This window comes from Corvus kubaryi, unplaced genomic scaffold, assembly GCF_017639235.1.
Source record: "Corvus kubaryi isolate FWS band 111438036 unplaced genomic scaffold, C.kubaryi_AGA036_p1.0 37265, whole genome shotgun sequence".
In the NCBI taxonomy this organism is placed as follows: domain Eukaryota; kingdom Metazoa; phylum Chordata; class Aves; order Passeriformes; family Corvidae; genus Corvus; species Corvus kubaryi.
This window is the reverse complement of record NW_024581080.1, coordinates 3176297-3193853: the sequence shown is the minus strand read 5'-3', so window position 1 is coordinate 3193853 and position 17557 is coordinate 3176297. Positions and strand designations below refer to the sequence as shown.

The window sequence follows — 17557 nt, the reverse complement described above, 5'->3', positions numbered from 1 at the left end:
GGAGGGCGGCGTCCGGCGGGGTTCTGCGGGCAGCGAGCGAGGGGCGGCGGTAGGGCCAGCGGAGGGGCCGTCGGCGGGGGTGCGAGGAGAGTCCCCGGGGGCGGCCGCCGGCAGCGGGCGCCCGGCGGGGAGCGGCGTCCGGTGCTGTCGGGGCCACCGTCGGCGGGTCGCGACGATGGGCAGCGTGGGGGGGCCCGGTCGGGCCGCCCTGCGGGCGCTGGTGTCGGTGGCCGCCGGGCTGCTGGCCTGTGGCGTGGCCAGCGAGTACGACTATGTCAGCTACCAGTCAGACCTGGGCCCTTACCCTGGCGGGCGCTTCTACGCCAAACCCCACCAGTGTGTGGCCATCCCTGCCGACCTGCGGCTTTGCCACAGCGTGGGCTACGACAAGATGGTGCTGCCCAACCTGCTGGACCACGAGACCATGGCCGAGGTGAAGCACCAGGCGAGCAGCTGGGTGCCACTGCTCAACAAGAATTGCCATGTGGGCACCCAGGTCTTCCTCTGCTCCCTCTTTGCCCCCGTCTGCCTGGACCGGCCGGTCTACCCCTGCCGCTGGCTCTGCGAGGCCGTGCGTGACTCCTGTGAGCCTGTCATGCAGTTCTTTGGCTTCTTCTGGCCAGAGATGCTCAAGTGTGACCAGTTTCCCCAGGATGACGTCTGCATTGCTATGACAGCTCCCAATGCCACCGAGGTCTCCAGGCCCAAAGGTAAGGCATGGCTTGTGCAGCAGCCTTGCTCCTGGCACTCCTTTCTGAGCTGACAGGGCAAGTGCTAGCCCAGGAGGGGCCACATGGGACTGAAGGGGCTCTTGTGGCTGGAGGAAGCGCGTCTGAATTCTTCTTTGCAGCAGCCCTCCTCTAGTCTCTGAGCACTCTGTGCTCTCCTGTCCAAAGGAAGGTGGGATCCCCTACCAGCTCCTCATCCCTATCCTGGAGCCTTGGGACAGGCTGTTTGGGGCATGGTGGGGTTGTGCCTGTTCTGATCCCTGCACAGACACTGGGGCTGGGCTCCAGCCCTGATGGACCAGGGTGTGACCTTCCATCCTCAGTTACTGCGCTGCCCTGGTTCTGCTCCTGAGCCTGACTCCTGCAGGGCTGCTCTGGGCAGCAGGAGAATGCATGGTCTTGATGACACAGAAAGTGCTGGCTGACTGGAGTCAACAGTGACAGTAGTCCTGGCATGATCCCCCACGTCCAGTGCAGTTCTAGGGCAACAGGCTGGACAGCTTGGTGGCTGGGCATGCAGTGGAGATCGAACCCTGCCCTCGGGTGGGCTGTGGGCTGGAGAGGGAGGAAGAGTCTGCCCAAAAACGACTAGGGAAAGTGAACGTGGTTCATGTTTGTTTCCATTGCATGCAGCACGTTTCTGTGGTGCCAGACTGGCTTGTTCAAGTTGCAGTGAGTCTGGCTTGTTGCTGGAAACTTGAAAATAAATAAATATCCTGGTGTCACTTCGGCGTTTGCTATTGGAGCACTGTGAGAGGCTAGGAGGAGGGATGTTTGTAGAGGGAGATGGCAGAGGGCTCTAAGAGAGTACAGTGCTTTTTGGCGAGCAGAGCCTCATTGAAAGGAATTGTCACTCCTGATTCCACGGGGGGGGGAAAAGTGCCGACAGGAGAGGAGTGGGGCTGAGTGGTTTCCGTGGCTTCTGCGCTGTGTCTGGAGGGTCGTCTGCCCTTTGCAGTTACCTGTATAGACAAAGGCTGTGTGTGGTGCTCGACTGGGAGGACTAACCCAGCCGGCAGGGTCTGTGCAATGTCGTCCTGCCCATCCTGAAAGGACTCATACTTCAGGGAGTCCTTCTGATACAGGACAGGAACAGAGTGCATCCTGCAGCAGAGGGGTGACACCCTGAGGTGTCTCTAGGAGCTGTGCAGGGGCATGCGGAGGGCAGTGAAAGCAGTGGCATAGTGGCTGTGGGATTGCAGGCACGGGGGGGACACCCAAGCTCAGTACCCAGAGGCGCTGTACACAGGAGCCCATGTCACATCTCGGCAATGACATCCAGAGGCAGGTGGAATGTGAAGCTTGTGCCAGTGCCGGGGGGCGGGAGACTGAGCTCTGGCTGATCTCATTGCCGGGGACCCAGCCTCTCCTTACAGTGATGGCAGCACAGCCATACTGGCTTGGCTTGTCCTTACTGATGCGATTGCTGGAGAAACCTTGTTGTTTTCCAGGAATACTCTAAATTAATATGTCCTATGTGAACCTGGACCCTTGGTCAAGACTGCAGCTATGTCCTGTGTTGTAGGTACAAAGGTTGCTTTTATTTCCCCAGGGACTTGCAGCCAAGCGTGCTCCTGGGGCAGCTGGGTCTGAGCTGCCCTTTCCAGGGTCCGAAATAGAGTCTGAGCTGTGTGCAGCTCATTCATTTTACAGACATTAATGAGCCAAGACCTGGGAACAGTTTTCTAAATGAGCAGCATCTGCCAGGTTTTCTGTTGTGTAGTTCAACAACTTTCTCTTAACCTTTTGGACCTGTCTTGAAGGCAGCACTGGGGTGGGACACTACTGCTTTCTTTTGGTGCCTCAAACAGTTTGGAGTGAAAAAAGAAAACTCCAACTTAATTGCAAGCACTGCTGTGATGTGAACCAGCACTGCCGGATCTCCTGCTTGCCACAGAGGATCTGCAGATGGCCCATAAGGTACCCGTTACTTTGGCTCTGGTACTGCCACCTCCTGCAGATGCAGAGTTATTCTGGGTGACCTGCAGCTCAGTCCTTGTCCCTGGGCTGGCTGGGTACTTTCTTCCACCTGGGTTCTGTTATGTGTACCCTGCCCATGGTTTGCCCACGTTTTCTGTCAGCACCAACTCCTGGAGCCCCTTTGCTCTTGGGCACAGGGTGTTTCCTGTTGATTCAAAGAGGGTCAGAACTAAGCAGTGTCCCCCCCCCTTTTCTCTTGGTACTAATAAGAACAAACCCTTTCAGTATTTTTCCCCATTAACACCTTGAAATTGGAATTTGTTTCTGCCTCTCAAAGAGCTGACCTGCTGAATTCCTTTCTCCTTAAGCACAGGCGGTAAAGCCTGCAGGCCCGCAGGATGCATCAGGGGAGTTGCAGATTAATACAGCATTACACATTCCTTCTCTTGCCCCTGGAGTAAGCTGGCTCTACAGCCAGGCATTGGAAAATGGTCAGCAGGGAACAAGTGAGCTGGAGGCAGGCTGAGGTTGTGCTTGGAGTTGAGCCGTCAGCTGCAGCAGATGGGCCCCAGCCAACCTGCAGTGGGCCCCAAGGATGGGCTGGAGATGTCTGCTGTAGTGCCTCAGGAGGGATGGGAGGGTTTGCAGTTTTCAGGTAGCTGTGGCTCCACAGAACAGCAGTTTCCTTGGGGCACAGAGCTGTGTAGAAGCTGGCTGGCCCCCAGCATTTGTGTTCCTGACTGTAGTGTGATGTGGTGACGCAGAGTGGAGGACAATTTCTCTTCCCCCTGACAGGCGACAGTGCTTCCTGCAGTCCTGTTGTGCTGTGAAAGGGCTGCAGGAGGCAGGACTGAAGGATGGGTTGATTTAGATTGGATATAAGGAAGAAGTTTTTTGCAGTGAGAGTTGTAAAACACTGGCACAGATTGCCTAGAAATGTGGTGGATGCCCTGTCCTTGAAAACATTCATGGTCAGGTTTGGTGAGACTCTGAGCAACTTGATCAAGTTAGGGCAGGGGGATTGTGCATGGGCAAAGCTGCTGCCGGTGGAAGGGGCTACCCAGGGGCTCCCAGGTCCAGCCCACAGGATGGCTGCTGGCTCTGGGCCCTGGCACAGCAAGGCAGGGGTCCCTGCCACCTTGGGTGTGTTACAGCCTGTTCAGGGGCTGCTGGAGCATAGCTAGAGCAAAGCCTGTATTTGCACCAGGGAACAATGAGTATTATTTTCCATTTTTGTTTGCTTTTTTTTATTTTTTAATTGGCTGCCTGGAAAGCTCATAGAATGGATGCAGCGGTGGCTTTCGTGTTTGTCTGGCTGGTGCAGGCCTGGTCAGCCTCCTCACGTGCACTCCAGCTGTTGAGGCAGATTGAAGTGCTTGGCACGGCAGGTACCCCCCGCTTGTTCCTGATGCACAGTGATGAACTGCTGGCTCTGCAACAGATGGAAGGCTGGGCCTGTGTCACCTTCCTATGAGCACCCTCTCTCCCTTGTCATGAGCTCATTAAATGGGCAGCCTGGAAAGAAATATTCTGACTGCTGATTTTAAAAATAAAGTGTTAGGGATGTCATCATATCTCCAGAGGCTGGCTTCTCCCTGTGTCACTCTGAGTTAGATGGTGATAGTGGTAGTTGCATGTTAGGGTTCTGGAAGAAGAGGTTATCCAGATGATGGGCAGCTCTCAGAGGTACAGAGTGGGACTGTGGAGGTGGATGTTGGTGCTGTGAAGGCTGACTTGTGACTCGCACATAGGAGCGAGTGGAAGGCCAATTGCACTGCATGTGTGATTAATAAAGTCATGGTGCATGTTCCCGGGAATTAGCATTTGGCACAGAACAGATTTGGGGGTGGCGAAAGGGGAAGAACAAGCCACAGAAAACAAATGTCTCGCCTGAATCCCCATGGGGCATCTGTGGCTGAGGAGACATGATGCTATGGTCCTGGCTGTGCCTCCCTCGCCAGCCGTGCTGGCTCTGCACCCTCTTTCTGGGACGCCTCTCTGCCTTTTCAGTCCAGCAGTGCTGTGGGTTTGCTGGCCTGGCTGAGGGCTGGAAGGCCATGAGTGCTCAGTTTACATGCAGGGACTGGCAGATGTTTTGCTGTAGTGTTGTCCCTGAGAATAACTCCCTTGTGTGGGAAGAGCCCTCCGTCTTGCTGGACCAGGAACAAGCAGCATCTCCCAGCTCAATAAATTCATCTGCCAGTAGCTCAAGTCTATGTCTGTGCTGCTGGGTGGTCTCTGCTCCAGCTGCAGATGGGAACCTGGAAACAGATTCTTACTCTCTGGGTGAAGTGAGCTTTCCTCCCAGGACAGATCCCAGTGAAATCCCCTGGGCTGGTGTTTCCCGAGAGACAGATGTTGGCCACTGCCAGTGACTGGCAAGCAGAGATGGCTCTGCTCTGCTGGAGCCATGAGCCTGCCCTGGGCTCAAAACAAAAGAGAGGATGACCAGTCTTGGTGGTGGTGGCACCCGCAAGAGCTGTGCGGGTCCGTCCCCAGCCAGTGCTGCTCTGGGGCAAAGCAGGAGAGAGGGTGGTGAGGGGCTTCCTGAGCACTGCCTGGGCAGTCTGTGGGATGATCTCTAGTACCGAGGGGAACACTGCACTGAACTGGGCTGTCGCAGTCCTGAACCCCCTTGCCTGGCACCAGGGTAGTCCCTTGGCACTTGAGCCATCTCTGGACAGCATCCTCCTGCTGTGCCGGGGTTTGGGCATTGTGTGCCTGCCTTGGCATGACACGGGGAGGGAATGTCAGCAGGCTGTGGGCCATGCCCCTTGGCAAGCGGCTCGCCTCAGCTGAGTGCCTGGCCCTGAAAACTCCTCTCTTTGCCAGTGCTGTCCTTTTGCTCTTAGCAGCTGCCTACCCCTGCCTGTGGCTGGCCTTGGGGTCACTGACGGCGTTGGAGTGGGACTGGCAGAAGGCTACCTGTGGCCAGTGCTGCCATGTAAGCCAGTGGATGGTTCCTTACACCCAGTAGGGTGTTGTCCCACAGAGCTGGGAGCCTGTGGGAGGGTGCATGGGCACGTGTCCCCCTCGAGGGTGGCAGTCTGACAGCATGGGCAGTCTGGCTCTGTGGTACTACTTGTTCTGGCTTCTCGCCACCTCTCAATTGTCTTAATTTCTTTCCTCTTGCCAGGAACAACTGTGTGTCCACCTTGTGACAACGAGATGAAGTCAGAGGCCATTGTGGAGCACCTCTGTGCCAGTGAGTTTGGTAAGAAGGAGCACTCTAGGCATGCGAAGGCTTCCCAGGTGGGCACGGAGCAGCATGGCTCCTGTGTGGGCTAGATTGGGACTGCCACGTTTCCCTGCCTGTGGCACTGCTGGTGTGGCCTGCGATCTGTCCCCAAGGCCAGGCACGTGTGCCTCTAGATGTCAGTGTGGGTATGCAGAGGTGGGCATGGGAGGGGTCTGGTCTGGATGGGTCTGGGATGCGTCCAGCTCCCACAGCTGAGCGCACCCAGGGACAGAGATGGCAAGTTCTGGTGGCAGTGCAGGGCATCTCTCCTGCCCCTCCTGGGCACATTGGGCTGGGGATGGGGCAAAAGTTGTAGTGTCAGTTCTTTAGTGATCTTGGGGTGGGGAGAGGTTTTTAACTCAACCCTGGTGTTCCAGCTCTTGTGTGCTTGCAGAAATGATGCATAGCATGGACCAGTATTCTGCTTGCAAGCATGAAGAAGCAAACCAGCCTCCTTCTTCCCCAGATTGCTTAAACTGCTGTGTTTCTTTTGAGCGAAGTGATGCTGCTCTTGTCAAATCTAGGTGTAAAAATCCAAAGCCAATCCTTATCTAGCTAGGGCCAAGCAGCGAGTTAAAAAATGCAAAGCTGCTTGAAAGCTTTGTCCTAAATGTGAGTGAGTGAGTCAGACAATCAGAGGTAAACTGAACTTCATTTAAAAAAAAAGATTATCACAAGGAAATATATTAGCTTTCTCAGATCAAACCCAGAATTAACTGGTTTTGACATCCTTGCTGGTGTATGTAACTTTCCCGGAAGATTATTAAAGGCATATTGAACAAGGTGTGCATTCCTGGAGGATTAGCACTTGAATGTGCCCTGTACTGGAGCGTGCTTATGCAAACCCAAACCTGCTCTGCATGCTGGTGTGTTACCCTTTCTGCTGGAAATGAATTCTCAACTCTCCTGCAGGTTTGGTATGCCAGAAGTTCTAAGTTCAGCTCAGGCTTTTTCTAACAGGGAAAAGCATCAACAGGAACACCCATGTAATAGTTTCCCAGGAATGTGCATACTTCTGGCTTGGCTGGGGAATGGAAGCAGACATTCAGTGCGTGGCCTGGTTGGGGAGTGGGAAGTGCTGAGCGCTCAGAGTTGGGGTGCTCAGAGCTCTGTTCTGGGTGGGCATGTGATGGGAGCTGAATCAGAGCTGCCCCTTCCCCACTGCACACACAGGGAGGGACTGCAGGGAGTTTCCCAGCTGGTGGGGAGGGAGAAACGGCCTCTGGGATCATACCTGGTTTGGATAGGAGCTGCCTGCCTGGGCTTGCAGTGATGCAGAGGCATTGCCCCAGTCCAGGGGCTGTAGCCTGGGGACCTCCATCCCAGAGAAGGAGCAAGGGGCACTGGCTGGTGGCAGCAGTGGATCTGCTGCAGGTGGGCCACTGCAATACCTGTCCCCTTGCCAGAGGCGTGCAAGGCGTGAGCCGAGGTGATGTCCTGCTGGTAAGCAAGTGCTGGGAAGGGAAATACAAACTTAACCGCATGGTTGTCATCAACTTCTGCTGCTAAATATCCTCCCGTGCTCTGGGACAGTTATACAACGGGGAGCAGAGGCCAAAGCAGAAGAATTCCCTACCTTGGCAGAGCAGCTTGGGACAGTGACTTGCCCACAGTGTAAGTTGTTATTGGGAAGGAAGGTGGTGACAGTGTCCAAAGGATGGAAATATTTCTTGGCAGATGTGGCCCATCTGTAGCCAGCTGGAGAGCAGGAGCACGGGATAGGATGCAATGCAGGTCCTACCTGTGCCCTGTGAGGGAAGGCAGTGTGGGGGTGAGAAGGACATCTCAGCAGAGGGTATGGCTAGTGGAGAAGGCATTGGCTTCAGGAAGTTTTTGCCAAACCACAGTGCATGGCCCTTGGATCTTTGTTTAGTCTTGGGGGGTTACTGTCATGGGGTGATTTCTCAAGGAAAGCTGTTTATCTGGCACTATTATAAACTCCCAGACCTTCAGACTGAGGTTTCTCATGCACGTCCACCAAGGTAAACACTGGCAGCTGACAGGTTACAGATCCTCATCAAAGCCAGACATGTACAATAAATGTTTAAACTAACATGTGCTGCATGGGGCAGCTGTTGGTAGGTCTTGCCCTGATTCCTGCTGTGTCGTTACTGCAGGTTTCTCTTGCATGCCAGCAGCTTATTACAGACGAGCTGAGGAGCACTCTGCCCACCATGGATATGTGGCTGTGCCAGTGTTGGAGGTGGCTGTGTAGCAGCCCTGGTGTCCATCTAGAGTACAGTGCAGGAAGAGAGCTGTGGTGAGCTGTGAACACAAACAAGGCAGGAGAGGATCTTGGACAAGATGCTGGGGGTTGGAGGGGTGCTAGGAGACTGCCAGCCTCATGGTCCAACAGAACTCTGGGTTTGCCTTTGCTTGAACAAGGATGAACATGAGCTCTAGGGTGCTGGTTTGAGGCAGCTTGGCCACTTCTCTGAGAGTAAGACAACTTTGGGGTGGATGTCAGCAAAGGGTGCCAGAACCCTGGCCTGAGCACAGAGCAGCACGGGGGCTGGATCGGGTATGTAGGGGTAACTGTGGTGTAAATTTTAGTGTAGTGCTGGTGTGCTGGGGCAGCGATGGATGCAAGAGGAAGCATGAGATTGGTCTCCAGTGCCCCCACAGCCACCTCCCCCAGCTGCCCTGGGCTGCAGCCAGCGCTCGTTTCTTATTCCAGGAGTTCATTCCACGCTCTGTTTCTCTTAGTGATTTTATTTATTGTTTCTGCCCTTTCTCTGGGGTCTGAGGGGATCCTGCTGAACGGGCTCTGTGGCACTGGGGACTGCAGAACAATCAATACATGCTGTTTATTTTTTCTCTGTGACTGACAGGTCCTTGCCTGCAGCCTTCTCCTGTTACAGCCCTAATGTGTCTTCTGGCAGGTTTCTTCCTTCTCAGCGATTTCTAAAGGAAGGAAAAATGAGGCTGAAGGAACAGTGGAGCTTTCCCTTCTCTCACGTTCCCTTTCCTGCACATGAGGTGCTGGAGTGGGGCCCCTGCCCGTGCAGGCAGAGCTGCAGAGATGGCGTTCTGGTCCCAGGCTGTCCTGTGCTGAAAAAGGGGGGTGGAGGGGCCGGTGGGGAACAGGAATGGTGCGTGGTAGTGGGTTGTGAACAGAGTACAGGGGCTCCTGCTTTCAGCTGGCGACTACCCCAGTACGGTGCCATCCTTGGAGAAGGTTTGCTGGAACATGTGTGTGTCCCATGAAAGTAAATGGTAAGAAGGTTTGTGGGTGGCATGTTGATCCTGCGGCCCTCTTGAGCCATTGTGGCATGCAGAGTGGCAGGGGCTGGTGCTGCCGCCAGTGCCACAGCTGATGCCGAAGCAGCCTGTGGTTGCAGTGCAGCTGCTGGACTGGAAAGGTGGCACATGCTCCTGCTGAGGATAACTCCCCTGGGGTCAGCTCCTGCCTGGCAGCCACAGCTGAAGATTTAGTCTGTCTGAGCAAGCGTGTCCTGGGATCTCAGAGGCGATTCTGGCCCTTCTCCCACTTGGTGCTGAGACGGATTTGGTGTGGCATGAGGGGAGTGGAAAGGCCAAGGTTCCCAGTGAGGAAGCTGTTTGCTCTGGCAGCTCAGCTGGGTCTTGGAGCCAAGACTCAAAGCATCCCGCTCAAGCCTTTTGCCTGCTGCAGCAGCATTCCCAGGGTTGGGGAGATGCCAGGCAAGCTGCTGCAGCACCATGGTCTCCCCTGCCCAATGCCATGTTCTAGGAAAGCCGTAAGTTGGAAGCTGCCTCCCACTGCGTGGTGGTGAGCTCTCAGAGTGGGATGTGCATCAGAACGAATGTACCCTCAGGCACTGCTTTTCTGGTGTGCATGGGATGTGCCAAAGCTGTGTGTCCGGCCTGCTACCGTGGAACACAGCTTTCATACCTGGGAATCTCACCTGGAATGTGGGTTGGAGCTTAGGGAATATGGCCCAAGTAAAGTGAACAAAGGAAATTTGGGGAGCCAGGTCACAGCAGAGGATTGAGGGCTGAGCAGAGATCATCATGCTTGTGTGGCTGCTCAGCCTGCAACACCAAAGGCAGACGAAGCCTCGTGTCCCTGAGCCAGGCTGTGTTTACCTGGGCAGCACCACAGGCTCTTGCTGGTGACAAGGAGGAACAGAGCCTGACACAAACTATTTGCACTCTGGTCAGCCTCCTCCTTCATCCCCCTTGGTGTTGTCCCATCTTGGCTCTGTGTGCTGCTCTGCACGAGCAAGGTTTGGATGAGGTTTTGGTTTACATCTGGATTTATGGGTCCCCTGGGCAGCTCCCATGAACCTGCATTGCTGGCTCACAAACTGCTGTGTGCAGGGAAGGGAGGAGCTGCGAGCTCCCACAGCGCAGGATTACCAGGCCTTCTTTGTCTTCCATGGTGTATGATACTTGGAGTAGATCAGCACCTCCACCAGCTGGCTGATAACTTCTCTTCCTCTAGCAACGAGGACAAGGCTTTGCGGTGATTTCAGCAAAGCAGTTTGCAAACAAGCCATTTTGCAAGGCTTTTATTGTGCCATTGTAATGGTGTGTTACCATCCCTCCTGCCCCAGCCACCTGTGTGCTTAGTGCAAGGGCTCTAAGTCAGCATGGATAAAGGCAGTGGGGCTCGCATTGAGGGGCGTTGCTGCTACTGCTGCCCAGTTGATGTCATGGAGCTTAGAGCTGCTTGAAAACTACTTACCTCATTTTCCAGATTTGTTGCAGACTGATCTGTTTCAGCATCTTTAGCTCCTTAAAGCTGGAGTCTCTTTAGCTCCTGAATTCGGAAAACAGATGGAATGAAAATTTCACTTAGGTTTCCAGTCCTAGATTACTTTCCTGTACAATAACAGTGTAACATGACAGGGCTCTTGGCAAACCCAAGCGATGTTTTTGGCACAGGGACAGACAAACACCATTGCTCCTGTTGCCAAGGTAGTGGCTGGGAGCTCGAGGGTGATACTGAGTCTCTGCTGCCTGCTTGGGATTGTCACCGTGCTGTCCTGCTGCCATCTGCATCTGGAGCGGTGAGCAGTGCTCCCATCCAGGAAGCAACATGTGTTTGCTGCTACATGTTCCAGCAGAGCAGGACTTCAAGGAATGATGCTGTGGGGACCCATCTCCCTGCCAGAGCCAGGGGTTCTTGTGGACTGCCTGCAACCACCCTGAGACTCTAATGAGAAGGGACAGCAGCCAACAAATCACCTCTCTGAGCACTAGTTATCTGCAGCTCTGAAGTTAAACTCCCAAACGATGAAAATATGTTAGCAATTTTTGGCCATATGTGCTTTTCCCCAAAAACAAGGCAGAGCCAAATGGCACAGAAATGATGTTTTAATGTACAACACATTTTCATCATTTTTCTCATGTATGCGAAATTCCTCTTCATGGTCATGGCAAAAAACCTTTTTATTTTGGGGAGTGGGGAGAGGGCGGGGAGGAGGGTATTGCAGTTAGCTCAGGAGAATGCTGAACCCAAAGAGGAGAGTATTTTCCATGGAAGTTGCATCAGACCAACTCCCCTTCTCCCAGGGAACGTGCAGGCACATGACTGCATGCCAGGGTCTCCACAGGTCTGATGCAGAGACATCCAGTGCTTGGAAAGTTGTTTCACAGGCACCTGAGGGCTGTCGTGACTGCAAACAAATGCTTGAGAAGCCAAATTGACCTTTTAAATGATCCTTTCAAGAGTCTCTCCATGCCTCTAGAGCAGGGGAGTCACCTAATTTACTCAGCTAACATTTGTGCTTGGCAGCTGAACAAGTCCCCTCTCAAATGGAAAGTACTGGGTGCTTTGCTGGAGGAAGGGGAACAAAGAGGTCAGTGTTCTACCTTGGTGCTCTCCTGGGCATAGGGCAGCTCCACCTCAGGTGCAAGGGTGTGAGTGTCATAGTGGGCCAAATCATGGCCAGGGCAACGCCATAGAGCAGGAGGATTCAGGAGCAGAAGAGGGAGAAGGGGAATGCAGGAGTGGAGTGGGGCACTGTGTGTCTGCAGTGGGACAGGGCATTGCTGCTGTCCCGGGGCCACGGCACTGCTGCCCCCTCAGCCTCACTCAGCAGAGGCTTTTTGCCGGTGGAGGCTGCTTAGGAGTTTTGTTTTTCCCCTCTCCTTTCTTGTTTTGCAGCTCTTAAGATGACCATAAAGGAAGTGAAGAAGGAGAATGGGGACAAGATGATCATTCCACGGAAGAGGAAGGCACTGAAGCTGGGGCCCATTCGGAAGAAGAACCTGAAGAAGCTGGTGCTGTTCCTAAAAAATGGGGCAGACTGTCCCTGCCATCAGCTGGACAACCTCAGCCACTACTTCCTCATCATGGGCCGCCAGGTGAAGACCCAGTACCTGTTGACAGCCATCTACAAGTGGGACAAGAAGAACAAAGAGTTCAAGAAGTTTATGAAGAAGATGAAATCACCCGACTGCCCGACGTTTCCATCCGTTTTCAAGTGAGGTGCTGGGTGGCGGGAGAGCCGCTGTCTGGACCTGGCAGTCGGGTACAGCGGCTCGGTCTCGCTGCTCTGCAGCAGGGATGCTGGAGCCAACCCTCCTGCTCCTCCATCCTGCTCCTCAGAGCTCCCTCACTGATCTCAGCCCTCCCACATCCCCGCTGCCGGCGTTTGCCTGATCGCCTGAGCATGTGATGCGTATGCACCAAACAGTGGCTGAGGTCACACACAATTTATGTCTGCAATGTCTAAAGACCTGTTATTGTACAGATATGTACAACCATTGAAATAGCAGCTAAAATAGCAGGTAAAGAGGGCAGGCAGAGGGGTGTGAGGTGATGTTAAGAGCTTGCATGCTTGCAGAAAGGACCCTCGTGACCATGTCACTCCTGTCTTCATGGCTGCAGGATTGCCCTGAATTCCTGTATGAACCAGAGCTGGCTGACTAGACAGAGATCCCATCCTCATGATCAAAGTTAATAAATGAGTAGTGGAGAATCCGTTACAAACTCTGATAAGAATTCCTAGTAGCTAATTGCCCTCATTGTAAAAAAAACCCCATTATAGTCTTAACCTGCTTAGTTTAAGCCTTAACCCTGTTTCCTTGTGGTGCCTTGATGGGCTGGAGCCCTCCCTAATCAGCATCTCTTGTAATGTCTCACTGGGTGCCTGCCTTGGCATCGCTGCGCCAGCTGAGCCCTTTTTGCCCAGTGCTGTGCTGCACCCAGGTAGCCTTTGAGTCTCCACACTGTGCCCAGTGTGTTGGTGCACTGGGCATGGGGACCAGGGGCAGAGGGGGCTCTCTGCCCCTACCTGTGCCTTTGGCCTTGTGCAGGCCCCTGTCTGCAGCAGCGTTCAGCTGCGATCCCCTATCCTCAGCCTGCCGTGGCAGTTCCCGTGCACAGCTGGCCTGAGCTGCTGCTGCCCAGACCTATCATTCCATTTTAAGCCCGTGCAAAGCTTCAGTTGCTGGCCTGCCCAGGGCTTTGGCTGGGGGGAGCTCATGGCCAGCTCCTCCAGCTTGTGTCACTCCCTCACTTTACCAGTGATGTTTTTATAGCTCCTTTAGGCTGCTGGCAAAGAGTGCAGAAGGCCAAGGACTTGTCCCTACGGAGCGCCGCAGGGAATGTATCGTCTCTGTCTTTCCCTCTTTGCCCTTGCTGTGGGACCCGTCAGTCTGGGGTTTTGTCTGTTTGATCTGTGACAACTTGGCTCTCTATCATTATATGTCTTTTTTGCCCTAATCGAAATGTCATGTTTGTATGATTTCAAATAGTTTATGAAAGACAAATAATATCTCACCCAAATGATTGCATTTATTGACCAAGCTGAAATTCATTATTCTGTTAATTGAACTAGTTCTCTTTTTCATAGACCCATACCACTCTGCATTCATTATCTTTCCTCCTTCCATTTAGTATTCTCATCCATCACCAATACTGTAAGAGAATGAATATCTGAGGTCTGAGATAATCCTGTTATATCACAGTTACGTGAAATAACAAATCCTCATTTTTGAGGTTTGAACCAAGCCCACTCAAAACTGGTGAATTAATTATTCCTTAGCTTGGGAGTGGTGCTTGCTCCCCACATGGGGACAGAGCCACAGGCTTGGTTGTAGAAGAATTCCATGAACTAGCCAAGTACTCTGAGGAATGATGTTTCACAGCTAACAGAGAGGTGGATTTAGGATGTGAACTTTGTAGAGTCCCCCTAGGTTGTCTTAGACCACCATTTGTAGTAGTGTTGTTTCTTTATTGCAAAATTAATCATTGTAGATAATGTGCTTTATTAGTGAAGTAAAGAAATAAATAAACCATGGGCTTTAACATCACAGATTGATGAGGTGAAATGATGGAGAGGGCTGACATATCCAGCTGTGTGGGGAATGGAGTCAGGACATGATGAGCTGAAAGGCTGGTTATCTGTGAGTGCCCACAGTGCCCCTAAAAGCCCCTCTGGGATAGGGCAGGGAGCCTCTGTCCCTGCTACCTCACCTTTCTGGGTGCAGCACAGCAGAGGATTGGCTCTAGCAGAGAGAACACTGCTGCTAAAATTGCCAAATTAATCCATTAAATGTGATTCCCCTAACCCCCCTTTTTATAAAGAGATGCTGTTTCCTAACCCACACTGGTGCGTTTGGGGCTGCTGCAGCATGACTGGCTGTGGGTGTGCTGGGGGAGCCTGGCCTGGAGGCTGTCGATGGTCCCGGGGCATTGCAACAGGCTGTCCAGGGAAGTGGTGGAGTCACAGTCCCTGGAATGCTTCAAGGAATGATAGATGTGGCACTTTGGTTTAGTTGACGTGGTGGTGTTCAGCCAAAGGTTGGACTCAATGTTCTTGGAGGTCTTTTCCAACCTTATTGATTCCATGATTGCATGCCCACCCGCATGCAGCAGCTGTAGCAGGTTGCAGGGAGAGCAGGTGCCCTTCCTGGGAAGCTCCTGCTGCTTCAGCCAGCCCTGGCTGCAGCTCGCAGGTGGTTTTAATCAAAGTGATTGTCTGCCCACCTGTTGGGTGAGGAACTGCTGAGAGCTGAGAAGGTGCTGCAGCCCCAGCTGTGTCCTGAGTGCAGGGGAAGGTTTAAGAGCTGGGGGCAAGCAACGAGTTCCTCAATGCACTTGGCCTGAGCCATTGGCTGCAGCAGTGTTGTCACTACAAGATCAGGTAAGGTCAGTGCTGTGGAGCTGCTGCTTGGGGTCTCCTTTTCCCAACTCAGAGCTGGTGCCTGGGGCAGTTCAGGACCTGGGCTGAATTTGGCTCTGCTTTATGTGTCCCTGCATTTCACTGCTGGTTCATCTGTGATCATTCAACAAAGTGAGAGCATCAGGTCGGTTTGAAGAGATGCAGGAAGCCAGGCAATGTGTTTGCTGAAAATTTACAAACTCAGGTCCTTTACTGGCTTCTTGTAACTGGCAATTCCTGAAGTATTTTTTGGTCATGTAAAAAGTGAGACTCGCAGTCAAACTGCTGCATGTGGGTGCCTTTGCTGTCTTCAGATTTCCTGTACTGCTCCCCAACAAAAAAAGTCTACTAAAACCTGAAATTGGTTAAGTATAAACTATGGAGGAAGCACCCAAGATCCTGGATTGTGCTTGTGTGGAGTCATGTGGAGCAAAGAGATGTTTACTGAAATGAGAAAGCACAAAAGTCTCCTTAAATCAGGCACCGTGTGTCTGCTAGCGTAGTGTTCCCAGAACAGAGAGAGGGGTGCTTGTGCAGTTCATGGATACACTTTACATTTTAAAATGTCAGATGCTGATTGTTACAATGAGTTCCAGTTTAAGTTACAAGCATGTGTATAAATGCTCAGTCTAAGACGTACTTTGTCCTGGGAGAGAACCTGAGTTTTGCCCTGCTGTGGGGTGTCTGTGGGACAGGGATGTGCCACCTCTGGGACACTCAGGCTTGCTACAGCCTGGGCTTGTCTGAAGTATGAATCTTAAATCCTAAAATAAAATGTCATCCTTTTGTGACTCAGTTTATCCTCCCAATAATGTTTATCCTCTTTGCTCCAGCATTCCTTCTGTTGAGTTCTGCCTGTCTGGCCTCCAGTTTGTAGTTCAGTTACAAACTAAATCGTTAAAACTAAAACAGAAGAAAGTTTTCTTTCATGCTATACAAAAATTCATCTTCCATCCCTCAGTTAATTTTTTACATTGCTGGCAGTCTGTGTTCTGCTTTGACCGCTGCTGGGAAATGTAAGGCTGGGAAGAACAGTTGAGCAAGTGAGGAGGATTTGTTCTGGACAAGAGAGGATGCCAGCCTGGTGTGTCTGGTGTGGAGCTCTGTGAATGCTGTGCAGGATGAGGGGGTGATGCACTGGAGCTGTGCCAGGCTGAAGCTGGCTCGTCACCGACTCACAGGCAGTGGTTGGTCTGGCATCATCAGCCAAACATCTGCCATCCAGAGCTGGGTCCTGCTTTAATCAGCTGTTCCATAAGCAGGTAACCCAGGTGTGCAGTGAGAATAGCACAAATAACTGAAAAATAACAGAGTAAAAATGGAAATAACAGGCTCCTTCCCTTTGCAGGCAGAGGGAGCTGCACTGACTGCGATCACTGCTCTGTGCAGTGCCAGGGGAAGCAGTGGATGGATCCCTGAGCTCCCTGTGGCTATAGATGGGCCCAGCAGTGAGGGGTTGCTGGGTGAACATGCAAGGTCTCAGCTCAAATGTTCTCTAAAGCCACAGTGAAACTCTTTTTCCCCTGCCCCAACACCAGAAACCTTGCAGAGAAAATGCTCCACTGTGTTTCAGAGGCTGCTCCTCCTTTCTCACTGTAACATGCTGGATGACCCTTAAAAAGGACACACATACACACATAATTAAAGCCACCCTGCACCCCAAGGCCAGAGTTGTGTTTGCAAACCGCTGTTACCTGGCGCAGAGGCTCTTTTTTCCATCCCAGCCAAGCTCCGCATGCTGCAGTGGCACTGCCAAGGAGAAAGAGTTCCCTCAGACGCAGTGAGGAAAAACGTCTTCCAGTGCCTTTAGCAAGTGCTTTTAAAATCCCTGTTTTGCAAAGGAACAGACATTTTTTTATTACTGTTTCTTCCCCAGTAATCCCATCTGAGCCTCTGAGCGTGCAGCCTGTCGAATAAGCTGCTCCCTTTGGGCAGTCTGTAGGTGTCCAAGCCATGCTTGAATGTCTTCCTTGGAAGGGAAGTGGGGCAAGCTGGCAGCTCCTCTGCTCTGGAGAGCTTCTCACTGCAGCCAGACCCACGTACAGGGTCCAGGAGCTCTCCGGCACGTGGCTTCTGAAGTAAAGCCCCATCCAGGAGAGCCTTGAGGGTCAACCTGTCAGGGTGGCCGGCTGCACCACGGTGGCCTCACAGCCTGTGGAAAATGAGGGCTTTGTTTCAAGAACTTCCCATCAGAGGCTGAAATCTCCTTTGGGGCGGCAGTCTGCCACGAGAGTGTTGCCTGCATGGCGGGAGCAGGGTCTGCTGTGCCCCTGCCATTGGCAGAGAGTCTGCTAGTGCCCGCCAGCACCAGGGGAGCCCTGGCTCTCCCTCCTCCTGGCACATCAGAGTGATGAATCTGTCTCCACTTGCCAGTGTGAGGGCATGGGCATGCTGCAGCATAGCGGGCTCCTCTCACAGCCTGCCAAGATCCCAAGAGCCACGAGCAGTCAGCAAACAGTCCCTCTTTTCTGAAGAAGTGTGCTAGGATTCACTGCTGTCTGAAATATTTTTCCTTTAGAGACAACCAGGAGATATTTGCCAAGCCATTCTGTGGAGAGGAGGAGGGAAGCCAG

The 17557-nt window shown here is 52.9% G+C and overlaps 1 protein-coding gene across 2 annotated transcripts; it reads left to right on the top strand.

Moving 5' to 3' along the window:
* Positions 1–91: 91 nt before the first annotated feature.
* SFRP1 (secreted frizzled related protein 1) lies at positions 92–15779 on the top strand. Of its 2 annotated transcripts, none has more exons than XM_042024944.1 (3): positions 92–710; positions 5785–5853; positions 11981–15779. In XM_042024944.1, the coding sequence occupies exons 1-3, from the start codon at positions 176–178 to the stop codon at positions 12301–12303; spliced, it is 927 nt and encodes a 308-aa protein (XP_041880878.1). In that variant the 5' UTR covers positions 92–175; the 3' UTR covers positions 12304–15779. The 2 variants fall into 2 exon arrangements, with proteins under 2 accessions (XP_041880878.1, XP_041880877.1); XM_042024943.1 differs by having other exon boundaries at positions 100–710; positions 5785–5862.
* Positions 15780–17557: the final 1778 nt, after the last annotated feature.